This window comes from Hemitrygon akajei, chromosome 12 (assembly GCF_048418815.1).
Source record: "Hemitrygon akajei chromosome 12, sHemAka1.3, whole genome shotgun sequence".
Classification (NCBI taxonomy): Eukaryota; Metazoa; Chordata; class Chondrichthyes; order Myliobatiformes; family Dasyatidae; genus Hemitrygon; species Hemitrygon akajei.
The window spans coordinates 50,354,331-50,371,340 of NC_133135.1; the positions used below are offsets into that span (position 1 = coordinate 50,354,331).

The following is a 17,010-nucleotide window of genomic DNA, read 5'->3' on the forward strand; positions in this document are numbered from 1 at the left end:
TTCCCCTTTCAGATTCCTTCGACTCCAGCCCTTTACCTTTCCCACCACACCTGTCTTCAACTATCTCCTTCTAGCTTGTTCCCTTATAGTCCAAGAATGTTGTTCTTGGACTACAGTTCATCATTCAACACCATAAATCCCTCCAGGCTCGATAAGAAGCTCAGAGACCTTGGCCTTCACCCTGCCTTGTGTAGCTGGATCCTGGAATTCCTGTAAGATTGCCAGCAGGTGGTAAAAGTGGGCTCCCTCACCTCTGCCCCTCTGACCCTCAACACAGGAGCCCTTTAGGGCTGTTTCCTAAGCCCCCCCTTTTACTTTCTGTATATCCATGACTGTATCGCCACCCACAACTTCAATCTGCTAATTAAATTTGCTAACGACACTACACTGATTGCAGACATCCTACCTCTCCCAGAAGTTCCGGGAGTCTCCCGCATATTGATAGCAGCTTCCCGACACACGCAAATTATATGCAATATCCTGGAAATAGATTTTTTTCTGAGAGGGAGAGAGAGAGGGGGAGAGAGGGAATGAGAGGGAGGGGGAGGGGAGGGGGAGGGAGAGAGAGATGGCAGAGTGTTCCAAAAAAATGTACTTCATCCCAGACTACACTAAAGTGTACCCCTGCCTAATAGGGGTCAAAAATAATGACAGTGTTGCTCGCTGCACTGTTTGCAACAGTGATTTTTCTATTGCCCATGGTGGGTTAAAATGTAAAAAACGTTGAGGTGAGTTTAACAGGTGTCATTCATTCATTAACATAGCTAACGTTATTTAAACTAGCTGGCTAGCTGCTAAGGAGTTACTTTATTGCAGACATCCCACTTCTCCCAGGAGTCACCCGCAAGTTGATGGAGCTACATGCTACCTCCCTGAAATGAGTTTTTGCAGGGTGGGATGTCTGTGATTGGCCTAATCTCAAATAATAATTAGATAGCCTACAGAGAAGGAGTCATGGTGGTGTCAAGAAAACAAACTCTCCCTCAATGGCACAAAAAGGAGGTGGTTGTGGACTACAGGAAGAATGAAGACAGGATAACCTCTATTGACATCAATGGATCTGGGGTCGAGAGGGTGAACAGCTTTAAGTTCCTCGGCATAAACATCACTGAGGATCTCATGTGGTGCACATATTGACTGTGTGGTGAAAAAAGCACAATAGCGCCACTTTCACCTCAGATGGTTGAGGAAGTCTGGTATGGGCCTCCAAATCCTAAGAACTTTCTACAGGGGCACAATTGAGAACACCCTGACTGGCTGCATCACTGCCTGGTATGTGAACTGTAATTCCTTCAATCACAGGACTCCGCAGAGAGTGGTGTGGACAGCCCAGCACATCTGTAGATGTGAATTTCCCACTATTCACAACATTTGCAAAGACAGCTTTGTAAAAAGGGCCTGAAGGATCATTGCGGTTCCCAAGTCACCCCAACAACAAACTGTTCCAGCTGCTACCATCTGGGAAATGGTACCATAGCATAAAAACCAGGACCAACAGACTCTGGGACAGCCCCTTCCACCAGGCCATCAGGCTGATTAATTCATGCTGACACTATTTATATGTTATATTGACTGGCTTGTTATTCATACTATTTACTATAAATTGCACGTTGCACATTTAGACGGAGACATAACAAAAAGAATTTTACTCCTCATGTATATGAAGGATGTAAGAAATAAAGTCAATTCAATTCAAATTCTTCAGTCCCCACTTTTTTATACTGGTATCTTTCTCCTTCCTTTCCAGTCCTGATAGGGGTCTTGGTCCAAAAGGTCAACCGTTTATTCATTTTCATAGATGCTGCTGGACATGCTGAAACCTTTCCTCAGGACTGGAAAGGAAGGGAGAAGAAGCTAGAATAAAATTTCTTTCAATTTTTAAACATTCTATTTGTCACCAAAGTATGTTGAGCAACTCATACAAAATGCTGGAGGAGTTCAGCAGTTCAGGCAACATCTTTGTAAATAAATAAACAGTTGGCGTTTCAGGCCGAGACACATTTTCAGGACTCTTGTTAACTTCAAACCATTTTGCCATACGTGTACATTTCCACAGTGAAGCGGTCAGCATCTATGTCACTATGCATCGTAAAGCCTTGATTTTCATTTTCAGTTCACTAACTCTACTTTTGTTAGACTGTAGATTTATTAGAAAAGGTGTGTCGTTGCTCATCATCAGTCTTCATTGCTGATTATGAGTTACAAACTAATAACGTGCACATTTTCTGACAGCACTGGGTTGAAATGATTTTGGGTTTTAATTTTGTTCAATGTTTGTTGGAAGGTTTGTTGGCAAATCTGCCAACATCATGTAAATACTGTAACTGCCATATTTCCACCAAAAGGATGGCCTTGTATTTGCAGGTGGCCTCTGCCAAACAATTTCACCACACCCTCCACTTAAACAACATAATTTACTCAAGGATCACCTTCACCCCCCAGGATATATATTTTTTTTATTGATGATTAAGCTTTCCAATCTAATCAGTCTGAAGCCCCTCTGCTATTTTGTACTAGATGTTACTATAACTACAAGCAGGTTTGCAATTTTATTTGGAACAAATTTTCCATGTGGAACCATTTTCTCTTGTGTTAAAGTCTGCACCTTAGACTTCCTGTCATTAATTGTGAGCTCCACAGATTTGCCCCACACAGTTCCTTGACATCCAGGACAGCTTCTTCACTTTTCACTGTGATTTTTTTACCACCAAGCTTTGTTGCCAGTGTAAAGTATGTGTGCTCAAAGAGCTCTTTAAACCTTGAACAAATATCACTGCAGAAAATGTAAACTGAAACACATGAGAACATAGGAGCTCAAAGTACAAAAATTTAGGAAGTCGTGCAGCATCTATGGAGGGAATACACAGTTGGGCTGAAACCCTTCATCATAACTGGAAAGAAAGAGGGCAGAATCCAGAATAAGAAGATGAGGGATAGGAAGGGGTACAAACTAGCAGGTGAGACCAGGTGAGGTCTATGGGTGGGGGAGATGGGGGATGTAAAGGGTTGAAGAAGAAGATAAATATTGATTTCTCCAGCTTTCAATAATTTCTCCCCCCTCACTTTTCCCATTCTGGTTACTCTCTACTCCTTGTCTTCTCACCCGCCCATCACCTCCTTTCAGTACCCCTCCTCCTTTCCTTCCCTCCTCAGTCCACCATCTTGTTCTATTAGATTCCTTCTTCTTTGACCCCCTCTTCCACCAATCCTTTCCTAGCTTCCTAATTCATCTCCCCTCCCCCACTCACACACCTCCACCTCACCTGGACTCAACTGTCACCTGCCATCTTCCTCTCCTCCAACCTGGCTTCTGCCATTATCTTTCCAGTCCCGAGAAAGTGTCTCGCCAAAAAACATCAACTTTTTATTCCCCTTCACAGGTGCTTCCTGACTTGCAGTGTTCCCTGAGCATTTTGTGTCTTGCATGCACAAAGTTTATTTGACTCTTCATAACAAAGTCTGAAACTTCTTGCATGTGTACTGTGAACCAAAAAGCATGAATCACTTCAAGATGCAAAGTACATTTATTATCAGCTAATGTTTAAATTACTCAACCTTGAGTTTGTTTACTTTCAAGCAGCCGCAAAGCAAGAAACCCGAAAGAACCCAATTAAAGAAAATAAAGACCAACTCTCAATGCACACAAAAAGAGAAAGAAAAACACAAATCATGTAAACAACAGAAGCAAGCAAAACAACAGCTTTCCAAACCAAATTGAGTCCTTAGATCCAAATTCCCAGAACAGTCCAGAGTAAACTCAAAGGCTTGGTAATCAGTTCATCATATTAACGAGGCAAATTGCCACAAATTTCACAGACATGAAGCATGGCAGCCGGGGGTGGTCTCACAGCCTCAGTGCCGTGTAGAGAGAAGACCCCAGTCTATCTGGACTGGCATTTAAATAGTCTGAACAGCGGATCATACCTCACATTAGGACCCAGGTTCTGCTGTGGCAAATTGCTCTGGGCCTGAATTTTGTGGCCAAAGAAGCTGCCCTTGACCTCTCCAAATTGGCTTGGCACCCAGAGCAATCCAACCCTCGTCCACTTTTACACCCTGCCTTTCCAGTCTATCTGGGCCGACATTTAAATTGTACAAACTGCGGATTGTGCCTCACATTGGGACCTAGGCCCTGCCACGGCAAATCGCTCCAGACCTAGAATGCGCTGCCCAGCCATTCGCCTTAGGCCTAAATTCCACTGCTGAAGAAGCTGTTCTCAACCTCTCCAAACCGACTCTGCGCTTAGCGTGATCCACCCTCACACCTGGATTAGTTAGAAGGATATAGGAACTCTTCTGTCCTGTCTTCTCTCTGAATTGTTTACTCCTGGTCTTGCTCACCAGCATGGCTCCAATTCCAAGTGTGCAAATTTGCAACAACCAGCAGGGCACATTTCTCAAATTCTCTTTGTCTTTGCCTCTTCATTTTTTACAGTGATAGTTCACCACAATGTACTTCAGGAAAAGTATTATTGGTAATGTTTTAAATCAAATTTCTTTGCTTTCGAACCACCCATAAACAGTCGCACACCTTCGGTAGCGCCATCTTAAACCGGAATGCACTTGATGCAATTCTTAAAGGGCAACATATACTGTTATATAGCAACAATTACTGTTCACAACCCAAATTTTTATTTATTCTATTTTTTTCTCTTTCTCACAGAAATCTTGGTTCCATTCCTAAGTCTGCACAGTCATTGTGGATGTTCTTTATATAACTGTGCATATTTATGCTCCATTGCACATAATAAAGATACATCATGAAGTTGCATTCTCTTCACAGTATGATGACTCCATGATATTATGTGATCAGTCTCTGCGTTGAATATTAATTCAGTGTTTGTTTACCTTCTATAGGCTCAGGAGTTAACAGCAACAGTTGGCAGGGACTTCACTCATCACACAGCAAGTTTAATTCAGTTTGACCCTGGTAAGTGTCGGTTATTTGATGAAATATATTTTATCATTATCTTGCCAAGGAAATGAAAATATCTACAGACAATTAATTTATATGAATTGCAGAATTATATTCAGGTTTTAAAAAGTTCTGCAAGTTTTTGACTAGGTTGTGCTGGACAGACATTGAAGCCTTTTGTCCGTTGGTGATTGTGTTTAATGGGAAAAGTTGATTTTGCCAGGTCTCTGCACTCTTCATGCAGGCAGGGAAGCCCATTTAGTGACCAGGCATTGGGCAGCAAATGTTGTAGAAGTTCCAGCTCCAGAATATCCTGACAGGCTTAGGCAGAGCAAAACTGGCAGTACAGCTTTCCCCGTTGTCACAGCTGTCATTAAATTCAACAGCTTTTAAATGTTTCTGGTATTAAAAGACATGTCATATCTTGATTCCTTCAATTTTAACAGCTTAGTAACTTAGAAAACCAAGCAGATATAATAAAATAAATCATTGGGGCACAGCAGCAGCAGCCAGGACAGTGGAACTGTGGCCAACTCTGATGCTCAGCCAGGAAGGGTAAAATCAGGTAGTGGTAGGGGACTCGATAGTTAGGGGGACAGACAGGAGATTCTGTGGCCCCAAAAGAGACACCCAGATGGTGTGATGCCTCCCAGGTGCCTAAGGGTCCGGGATATATCAGAGTGGCTGCAGGATATTTTCAAGGGGGAGAGTGAACAGACAGAGGTTGGAGTGTATATTGGCACCAATGACATAGGCAAAAAAGGGGAAGAGGTCCTACGTAGTGAGTATATTGAGTTAGGAAAGAGGTTGAAGAGAAGGACTGCCAAGGTTGTAATCTCCAGATTACTCCCTGTGACACAGGCTAGTGTAGGTAGGAGTGGGATGATAGCACAGATGAATAGGTGGCTGAGGAGATGGTGCAGGAGCAGGGTTTTAAGTTTTTGGATCATTAGAACCTTTTCCGGGGAAGGGGTGACCTGTACAAGAGAGACAGCAGGTTGCACCTGAACTGGAAGAGAACTAATATCCTGGATATTAATATCCTGGTTTGCTCATGCTACTTGGGAAAGTTTAAGCTAGTTTTGCAGGGGGCTGAGAACTGGTCTATAAGGGAAAGATTGAACCAGAAGGTGGATGCCAAGGAAAGTATGGGAAAGTAAAATCAAAATAACAGGTATGTTGGGTCAGGTAGTTTGAAGTGTGTATATTTTCATGCTAGGAGTATTATGGGTAAAGGTGATGAACTTAGAGCATGGATCAGTACGTTGAACTATGATGTTGTAACCATTACAAAAGCATGGTTGAGAGAGGGGCAGGAATGGATGATTAACGTCCTAGGTTTTTGAAGTCTTAGAAAAGATAGAGGAGGAAGTAAAGTGGGTGGGGGGGATTGCAATACTAACCAGGGACAATATTACAACTGCACACAGGGGAGACATAATGGAGGGTTCAGACACTGAGTCTATTTGGGTTGAACTCAGGAATAGGAAGGGTGCAATCACACTGATGGGATTGTACTACAGGGCCCCAATAGCCACCGGAACATTGAGGAACAGATATGTAAACAGATTAAGGAAATATGTAGAAATAATAGGGTTGTTGTCATGGGGGATTTAAACTTCCCTAACATAAAGGGGTTTAGAAGAGGCAGAATTTGTTGCGCATATCCAGGAGGTGACTGACCTTTCACTGGGTGATCAGTTAAGGAACAGTGATCACAACTCCTTAACTTTCAGGATAGCTATAGATAAGGGCAGGTATGATCCTTGCAGGAGAGTTTTAAATTGGAGTAGGGCAAAGTACAAGGGCTTTAGGAAGGAACTAAGAAAAGTTCATTGGGCACACATTTTTTTTCTGGCAAGTCCATATCAGACATGTGGAGGGTATTTAAAGATCAATTGCACAGAGTACAGGAAATGTATGTTCCTGTTGGAAGGAAGGATGGGGATGGAAAGTTTAGAGAACCTTGGATGTCCAGAGAGGTGATGAATTTAGTCAAGAAGAAAAAGGAAAAGTATGTAAAGCTTTGGAAGCTGGGGTCAAACAGAGCACATGAAAATGATAAAGAAGCCAAAAAGAACTAAAGAAGGTAAGTAGGAAAGCCAGGATGGGCCATGAAAAGTCCTTGCCAAGTTGGATTAAAATGAGTTCCAAGGCATTGTATCCATATATCAAGAGCAAGAGGATCATTCGGAAGAAGGTGTGACCACTGAAAGATAAAGGGGGGCAATATTTGCTTGGATGCAGAGAATGTGAGTGAGGCATTTCATGAGCACTTTGCTTCAGTATCAACCAAGGAAAAGGACATTGAGGACCAAGAGATCAGTGCCAAGTGCATAAATATGTTAGGGTATTTAGAGATGAATGAGGAGGAAGTGTTGGGTCTCCTAATCGGTATTAAAGTGTATAAGTTCCATGGGCCTGATGCAATGGGATTTATGCTAGGTTATTGAAGGAGGCAAAAGAAGAGATTGCTTGGCCCTTAACCTCTCCAGGCATAGGCGACGTCCTGGAGGACTGGAAAGTAGCTAATATTGTGCCTCCTTTTAAGAAGGGAACAAGGTAACATCCTGTGAACTACAAAGGGTGATTGATAAGTTCATGGCCTAAGGTAGAAGGAGATGGGTTATACAGCTCTCATTACATGCACATGCAGTTCAACTCTTTGAGTGCAGAAATTTTGAAGTTAATAACTCATCGGGTGATTGATAAGTTTGTGGCCTTAGGTAGGAGGAGATGAGTAAAATGAGTAAAAATCTTTATGTTACGTTTCCATCTAAACGTGCAATGTGCAGTTTATAGTATTTTATAACCAAATAATATGTACAACAGGACAGCCAATATAACATATAAATGCAGTTGTGTCAGCATGAGTTAAGAGTCTGATGGCCTGGTGGAAGAAGCTGTCCTGGAGACTGTCAGTCCTAGCTTTTATGCCGCTGTACTGTTTCCCAGATGGTAGCAGCTGGAACAGTTTGTGGTTGGGATGACTTGGGTCTCCCATGATCTTTTGGGCCCTTTTTACACATCTGTTTTTGTAAATGTCCTAATAGTAGGAAGTTCACATCTACAGATGTGTGCGGCTGCCCGCACCACTCTCTGTGGAGTCCTGCGATTGAGGGAAGTACAGTTCCCACACCAGGCAGTGATGCAGCCAGTCAGGATGCTCTCAATCGTGCACCTATAGAAAGTTCTTAGGAACTGGGGGCCCACATCAAACTTCTTCAACCATCTGAGGTGAAAGAGGCTCTCTTCACCCTCTCAACCCCAGATCTATTGAAGTCAATAGGGACTAGCCTGTCTCCATTCCTCCTGTAGTTCACAACCAGCTCCTTTGTTCTTGCGACATTATGAGAGAGTTTGCTTTCTTGACACCACTGTGTCAGGGTGATGATGCTGATGACTTCTTCTCTATAGGCTGACTTCATTATTATTTGAGATTAGGCCAATCAGTGTAGTGTCATCAGCAACTTTAATTGGCAGGTTGGAGCTGTGGGTGGTGACTCAGTCATGGATATACAGAGAGTAATGGAGGGGACTTAGCAGGGCAGTGAATGTTGTCTACATGGATTTTAGTAAAGCGTTTGACAAAGTCCCTCATAGGAGGCTAATCCGGAAGATTAAGGTGCATGGTTGGCGAATTGGTTGTTTAGATTCAAAAGTGGCTTGTGCATAGAAGACAAAGGGTAGTGGTTGAAGGGACATCTTCTAGTTGGAGGTCTGTAATCAATAGTGTTCCACAGGGATCTGTGTTGGAACCCCTGCTGTTTGTAATGTATATAAATGAAGTGGATGAAAATGTAGATGGGTGGGTTAGCAATTTGCAGATGATACCAAGATTGGTGGAGATGTGGATAGTGAAGAAGACTGGCAAAGAATACAGTGCTATATACTTCAGATGCAGATATGGGCAAAGAAATAGCAGATGGAGTTTAAGCCAGATAAATGTGAAGTGTTTGTTGCAGCTTGATAGTGCAAAAGAAAGGAGACAGAACACCGTTAAAGATAAGACCGTTAACAATGTTGCTGAGCAGAGAGATCTTGGTATCCAAGTTCATAGCTTCATGAACGTGGCTACGCAGGTTGATACAGTGGTTACGAAGGCTTAATGGAATGCTTGCTTTTATTAGTCAAAGCACTGAGTTCAAAAGTCAAGAGGTTATGTTGCAACTTTATAAAACTCTGGTTAGGTTAGTTTTAAGTATGCATACAGTTCTGGTCATCCCACTATAGGAAGGATGTTGAGTCTTTGGAAAGGGTTCTACTAGGATTCTGCCTGGTTTAGAGGGCATGAGCTATCATGACAGGTTGGACACACTTGGGTTGTCTTCTTTGGAGCTACAGAGGTTGAGGAGAGATCTGATAGTGGTTTAGATAGGCACATGAATGTGAGGAGGATGGGGAGGTATGGACATAGGAGGGATTAGTTTTGGGGTTTTTTTGGTTTTTATCAGTTTGGAACAGGGGCCAAGGTGCCTGTTCCTATGCTGTACTTATCTGTGTTCGATGTTCTAACTTCTAAAAATCTAATTTTGTCCTTTTCCCATTGATCTGCTGACCTGCAACCCTACTAGAATCAGCAGATTTTTGAATTCTAACCCTCCTGATTATTTACAACGATTCCCTTATCTTTGCTTCAGATTTCCAGCATCTCAGTTTCTGACATTTAAATCATATAAGGGGAATCCACACACAGAGTGACCACGGCATACAAATCCTTAAAGGTCAGCATTGACGACATACAGGATGCTGGCTTTCATTAGATAGGGAATAGAATATAAGCAAATAGATTGTTATATATTGGTGAGACCATATTTGGATAAAATATGCTGTGCAGGTGTGATCACCTCTGCATTGTAAGTGAGGGAGAAGGAGAGGGGGAGAGGGAGAGGCAGAGATGAAGAGACAGAGACATAGGTCCATGATTGAGATTTTAAAAAGGTGTTTTTGTGAGTTCTTGACGTTTTCCGGCAGCCCAATCAAATTGCAATTCATTAGCAAATACCAATAAAAATAGGGCAGGGACAAGTGGAACGGCCATTGTGTAAGTGGACCAGTGTTAAAATGGGGAGGCTTGGGTGAGGTACATATATGATAAGATTCTTCTTCATTCTTCAACAGTTAGTACATAGTCAGAGAAGAGAGAATGCCTCCAGGGGCTGTGTTGTGTTCTTTGAGTGAGATGTGGAAATTCTGGGAGACATCCAGCCTCCCAGATAACCACATATGCACCAAGAAGAGAAGAGAAGAGGACTGCAGTAGCGATAGGGAATTCAATAGTTAAGAGGAGTAGACACAAGATTCTGTAGATGTGATAGAGACACTCAGACGGTATGCTGCCTCCCAAGTACCAAGGTCAGGGATGTCTCCGATCGGGTCCACAACATTCTAAAGGGGAAGGGTGAGCAGTCAGAAGTCTTGGTACATATTGGCACCAATGACATAGGGGTAGGAAGAGGAAGTCCCAAAGAGAGTGTTTGGTGGCTCTGGGCCTATACTAATTGAAATTTAGAAGAATGAGGGGGGATCTTATTTAAGCCTATCAAATGTTGAAAGATCTAGATAGAGTTGACGTGAGAATGGTTCCTATAGTGGGTAGTCTAAGAACAGAGGGCACAACCTCAGAATGGAGGGATAACCATTTAGAATCAAGATGAGGAGGAATTTTTTTAGCCAAAGTTAGGTAAATCTGTGGAATTCGTTGCCAAAAGCAGCTATGGGGGTCGTCATTGGGCATATTTAAGGTGGAAGTTGATATATTCTTGATTTGTCAGAGTGTGAAAGGTTATGGGGAGAAGGCAGGAGAGTGGGTTTGAGAGGGAAATGGATTATCCATGATGAAATAGTGGAACAGGCTTGATGGGAAGAATGGCCTAATTCTTCTCCTATATCTTACGGCCTTATAATTGCACTGGAGTGGAGACTCACCTGGATGTTGCCTGAGATGGAGGCCTTGCAAAATAGACTCTTGTTAGGCCCAGGTAAATACAGGCACCAAGAGACAAAAGGCGGCAATGCCAACCCCACCCAACCTATTCAAAGGCTTACAGATATGAAAATCTCAAGGAAATTTTATAACCAGAGAACAGTTCTACAATTTGTATAACTCTACTGTTGCCTGGAATAGAGGAGAAGGCTTTGGGGTGACACAAAAGAGGTGTACAAAGTTATTAGGAAAGAGTGTCGCAGATTTCTCCAGCACCCCCACCCCACTGGCATAACAAACAGGTCTGTAACCAGACAGAGTAGGTTTAACACAAGGAATGGAAGGTTTGAGGGGACCTAGGCGACTGGAATTTGGAATGCACTGCAGATGGTGATGGAGGGCAAAGATTTTTGACAAGTGCTTGAATTGCCATGGTACAACAGCTACAAATCAGGTGCTGAGATCAGTATAAATGAATAGATAGGTTCAAAGGCAAAAGGAAAAATAGATTTTTAGAAGTGATTTTGCATGGATGGGCGTGTTAAAAGTCCTACTTCTGTGCATTTTGACCATGATGTTCATTTGCGTCCTCTTATAACTTCATCATTAAAAAGGAATATACAGGCCCAGGGAAATAACAGTCATGAAATGTCTCCCATTCCATGTGGCTCATCCCAAATAGACTGGATGCAACATGACATCCAGCTGGAACCTAGTCACTACAAGTCAATTTTGTTGCTTTGGGCTTAAGAAACCTGACTACAACATGCACAGCACATGATCTGGCATGACCCAATATAAAAAACGCCCTCTTAGGAAACAAGACTGGGATCATCTCAGATGCTTGGGCTGCATGGGACCCGATCAAACTCATGCATAGCACTGTCCTGGAGAGGAACAGGAGCACACATAAAACAGGCCATTCTGGAACTGCAACCATCCATTTATTAACAAAAATGGTTGCCACAATTATGACTTGCAATTTTTCATCTCCTAGTTGCCCTTCAGGTCCCTTTTAAATCTTTCCCCTCTCCCCATATATCTTATGCCCTCTGTTTTAAATTGTTTTTCCCTGGGAAAAGAACTGTGTGCATTCAGCCTATCTATACCCCTCATGATTTTATACACCTTTATTATGACATTTCTCAGTCTCAATCACCCTAGGGAATACAGTTCTGGACTGACCTCCCTCTCCCAATAAATCAGCTCCTTAAATCCTGGTGACATTATTGTTAATCTTCTTTAAACTCTTTCCAATCCAATGACTTAATTCCTTTCAAGGGATAGCCAAAACTGTAGAGAACAGTTTAGGTGCAGCCTCACCACCATCTTGTATACAGTAACTGCAATACAACATTCCAATACCTATACTCAGTGCTCTGACTGATGGAAGTTAGCATGCCAAATGAGTTCTTCACCACAGTGCCTACCTGTGATGCCTCTCTCAGGGAACCATGTACTTTGCACTCCTGGTTCCCTTTATTCTACAACACTCCCAGTACACTTAATATGGAAGTCCTATTCTTGTATTATTTATGAAAAAGCAACAACTCTCAGCTTTTATCTGAATTGAACATCATTTGCCACTTCATTGGCCCACTTACCCAGCTAATTCCCTTTACTTAATTCAGGTTTCTTCATTTTTGAGGTGTGAAATTAGTATGTAAATTTCTGTATGATTAATATTTTATCTCTGAATACAGGTATTTCTATGAAGATGTGGAATATTTTTATTAAAGATGATGGACTTGAAGAAAACCATGAAAAACTGCAAGTGATGCTAATGAAACCAGTGAATGCCATCATTGGACAGAAACATACCTCCTTGGTGGAAATTATAGATAGACGTGAAGGTATGAATTATAAATGGAATCACAGGGTTATACAGCATTGTAATGGGCTTTTTGGCCTACCAGCTCCATGCAATCATTTTGCCCACTTGCATCAGTTCCATTTTCAAGCATTAGAACCATATCATTCTATGCTTTGCCAATTTGTGTCTAAGTGTCTTTTAAATATATTATTTGTAACCGATTCCACCACTTCCTGTGAGAGTGCCTAACAGATAAGAGCCACTGTGTAATTAAAAAGTTCTCCCTCACAGCCCCTCTTCCCCTTTACAATTCCATCTTCTCACCTTAAACCTCTGGTTTCTACATACAGTATATAGGAAAGAGAGTTTGGCTTTTTTGTGCAAGGAGGGAGAATTTTGGTGTGCTGCCTTTCTTATCTTTCTTGGCTTCATGGCTACCTGGAGAAGAAGAATTTCAGAGTTGTATACTTCGATAAAAAATGAATTTTTGAACCTTTGAACTATCTACCTTATCTATGCTTTCTTATAATCTTATGTACCCGGTACTTCTCTCACATTACTCCTTCTCCTCTTTGGCTTGAAGGAAAATAAGTCTAACCTATCCAATCTTTCCCAGTGACTGAAGTGCTCAAATCAAGACAACATCCAGGGAATCTCTGCATTCTCTCTTGTGCAATCACAACCTAATTCAAAAGGACTTCAGATAAAATGGTTCCAACATTAAGTGATCTGGAATAGAAACATTATTTAGGATTACTGACTGATGTTGCATGCTAACTGCATACAGTCACATATTACTAAGTAGTAAAGTAAGATCACATTTACCTACTTGACATGAAACATACTATTTTAATTTATTTTGTTCTTGATATTTCAAAATTAAGTGTCTACAAATTTATATCCCAAAGGAAATATTGCTAACTCCTTGTACTCATTGTTCTTTTTTGGGAGTTTCTTTCCATTTTCCAGGATGGAATTGTTTCTGGCGAGGTAAGCAAAAGTACCCATTCCTAATTGTCCTCTTACAACAGCTGGTGAGCATCTTCTTCAACTACTGTACTCCTCTAGTGAAGACACAATAAATAGGCAGAGTGCTTCAAGATAGTGGATAACACATAGATGGCATTGTTCCCATGTTCCTACTGACTTGTCCTTCTTGGTTTTGGAAATCCTGTTGTAACAGCCAAATGCAGTATATTTCATAAATGGCAAACATTACAACTACTGTGTAATTAGTAGAATTACAACTACTAGTGAAGGAAACCAATGATAACTTGGTAGGGTGTCAGCCAAGTGGGCTGCTTTGACCGAAATGGTGTCAAGTTTCTTGAACATTGTTGGAATCGTACTTATACACACAAATAGGGAGTATTCCACTACACTCCCTCCATGCACCTTATACATAAAGATCATAGACATAGACATAGGAGACCTATTAAGCCATTTGGCTCATTGAGTCTGTTCCACCATTCCATCATGGCTGATTTATTATCCCTCCCAACCCCATTCTTCTGCCTATTCCCCATAACCTCAGACACCCTTTCTAATCAAGCACCTATCAACCTCTGCTTTAAATACAGTGGATTCTGGTTAATTGGGCTAAATCAGGACCAATATATTTGGCCCAATTAAGTGAAGGACCCAAATTGCAAAATTTCATGGAAATAGTTGAAAATGTATAAGAAAGATAAAATACTATTTAGCTAAGTAACAAAGTATGTATTTAAATGAAATACAGAACCAATTAAAACATTACAACAGTACTATAAAACCGCATATTAGTTCCTAATAGTCATCGGGAGTTCATCCTGCATACATTGCTGTGTTCTTTCAATTCGCAGTAAATGAACAATATCAACACAGACATCTAGTGCAGAAAATGGATGGCCTTCATACAATGCTTTTGATAACTGCATACTCCAAATCTTCAATTTCATTACAACATTCAAGATGATTGATGATGCCATCAAATTCTTTGTAGTCCCTAACTTGACCCAAACTCATTTCATTTTCCCTCCCAGCCACTTCTGGCATCTCCAGGCCTGACTGCTTGAAACCACAGCGAGCAAAACAGTTCTGAATTCTCTTACTGCTTATTTCTTGCCAACTATTAGTGACAAAAATCACTGCTTTTTGAACATAAATACATACAATTACACTATTTAAATACTGTTTGCTCTAAGCACAGTGTAGTGTCTAACGGCAACACAAGTGCCAGCACAGGCACTAGTTAGAAACTGCAGGGCAACAGCTATTCTCTCAATTCATTTTAGTTCTTTAAGAATTGTCCCAAATAAGTGGCTGCCCTGATTAACCGGAATCCATAATATACCGAATGATTTGGCCTCCACAGTCATCTGTGACAATGAATTCTATAGATTCACCACCCTCTTGCTAAAGAAATTCCTCCTCATCTTTGTTCTTAAGGGACACCCTTGTATTCTGAGATGTGCCCTTGATTTCTAGACTACCTCAATACAGGAAACATCTTCTCCATGTCCACTCTATCTTGGCCTTTCAAAATTTGATTAGTTTCAATGAGATCATCTGTCATTCACCTAACCTTCAGTTAGTACAGGCCCAGAGCCATGAAATGCTGGGATGTTAACCCTTTCATTCCCAGGATCATTTTGTGTGAACCTCCTCTGGACTTCTCCAATGCCAACACATCCTTTCTTAGATAAGGGGCCCAGAACTGCTCACAATACTCCAAGTGTGGTCTAACCTATGCCTTATGAAGCCTCAGCCTAAAGAGAGTCAGGAGGTAGGCCACTCTGTGCAGCATGTCCTGACTCTCAACTGATCTTGTATCGAACGTTTTTAATAGCTAATTCAGTTAAACTTCCACTAAGCTTCAGTTAAGCCCACGTCTGTTTCCACAAAGTGTTAATAGTGGGGGAACTTGGTGATGTCCCAATGATTGCCAAGTGTAGGTGATTCTTAATGGAGGTAATAATTCATTGGAGTTTTAGAACATAGAACAGTACAGCACAGGAGCAGGCCCTGTGGCCCACAATGCTATGCCAAATTAATTAAATTAGTAATCAACTACGCAACTAAACTTATCCCTTCTGCCTACACAGTGTCCACTATCGGAACATTCATCTCCCACCTATCTGCGAGCCTCCTGAATGCCCCTTACAGATTAGCCTCCAGCACTATCCCATGCAGTGTATACCAGGCACCTACCACTCTTTATCTAAAAAAAGAACTTGCCCAACGTCACTTTTAAACTTAGCTCCCTCACCTTAAATGCATGCTCTGTAGTATTAGACAATCCTCGGAAAAAGAAAAATGCCTCCCATAATCTTAAATCTCTATCAGATCTCCCCTCAGACTCCGTCATTCCAGAGAGAGAAAAAACAAATTTGTCTACCCTCTCCTTATAGTACATGTCTGCAGGATTGTGCCAAATATTACCTGCCACTGAACAGTCCATGCCTTGGTTTTGCTGCATGCACTTCACTTCCTGAGGAATTTTGCATGGAATAGAATGGCTCATAGTTTTGATGAGTAAATATTTCAAATTGTCTTGCTGCAGGGAAGTGTAATCCCACTGATCTGAGAAGTGGTGAAAATACCTTTGACAGTGAAGTTGACAGCATTGTAAGTGAAATGCCAAATACATCTTCCAAGCCAATTACTAGTGAAAAAATAATATCCCATCTGGAAGAAAGATCATTCACTCAGCCTAATCCATACTGGGATCACAGTACTGCTCCTCCTAGAGGTGATGTCCCTCAGACCAACCACTTTTTGGACCATCGTGGAACTTTCATCTCAGATGATATTGCTCAGGCTGTTCCCAGTGCACAACTTCAGGCAAGCAGCAGTGTGGTATGTTAATATCAAAGATTCCCTATTATGACAATAAGAGTTATTATACATTGTTACTTTTGATGTAAAATGAAAATGCAGAAATATCTGAACTACCTTAAAAATAGGAAATCAAACTTTTGACATTTTTTATCTCAGAATTTTATTTTTATGTCATTTGCTGAATGTGGTTTGAAACTGATTAACACATTATTTTCAGACCACCATCAAAATTCCAAAAAGAGAACTGAGAGATTGTATTGACAGTTAAGATTTTTCTTAACATTCATTCTTTAATATTTTTTTCTTGATAAAACCAGAAAATGGTGGGGATAGTTAGTTGATCAACTGGCATCTTTGGTGAGAAATAGAGTTAACTTTTCAGTAGCCTTCTATTAGAAGGTCTAATGAAAGGTTATCTCCCTAATGTGTTAACTTTATTTCTCCACAGTTGCTGCCTGATCCAATAAGTATCCCCAGCATTTTCTGTTCTTCAGATTTTTTTAGTTTTTTTCATTGTTCAATTAATGTTTTTTTAAT

At 41.2% G+C, this 17,010-nt stretch overlaps 1 protein-coding gene across 4 annotated transcripts in view; it reads left to right on the forward strand.

Annotated features, from left to right (window-relative positions):
- The window catches only part of frem1b (Fras1 related extracellular matrix 1b), a 214,248-nt gene that overhangs the window by 185,228 nt on the left and 12,010 nt on the right, over positions 1 to 17,010 (forward strand). For all 4 annotated transcript variants that reach the window (XM_073063069.1, XM_073063070.1, XM_073063071.1 and 1 more), the window contains 3 exons: positions 4,858 to 4,930; positions 12,545 to 12,694; positions 16,196 to 16,491. In XM_073063069.1, the coding sequence (XP_072919170.1) occupies positions 4,858 to 4,930; positions 12,545 to 12,694; positions 16,196 to 16,491 (519 nt within the window). The remainder of the gene's footprint in view (positions 1 to 4,857; positions 4,931 to 12,544; positions 12,695 to 16,195; positions 16,492 to 17,010) is intronic.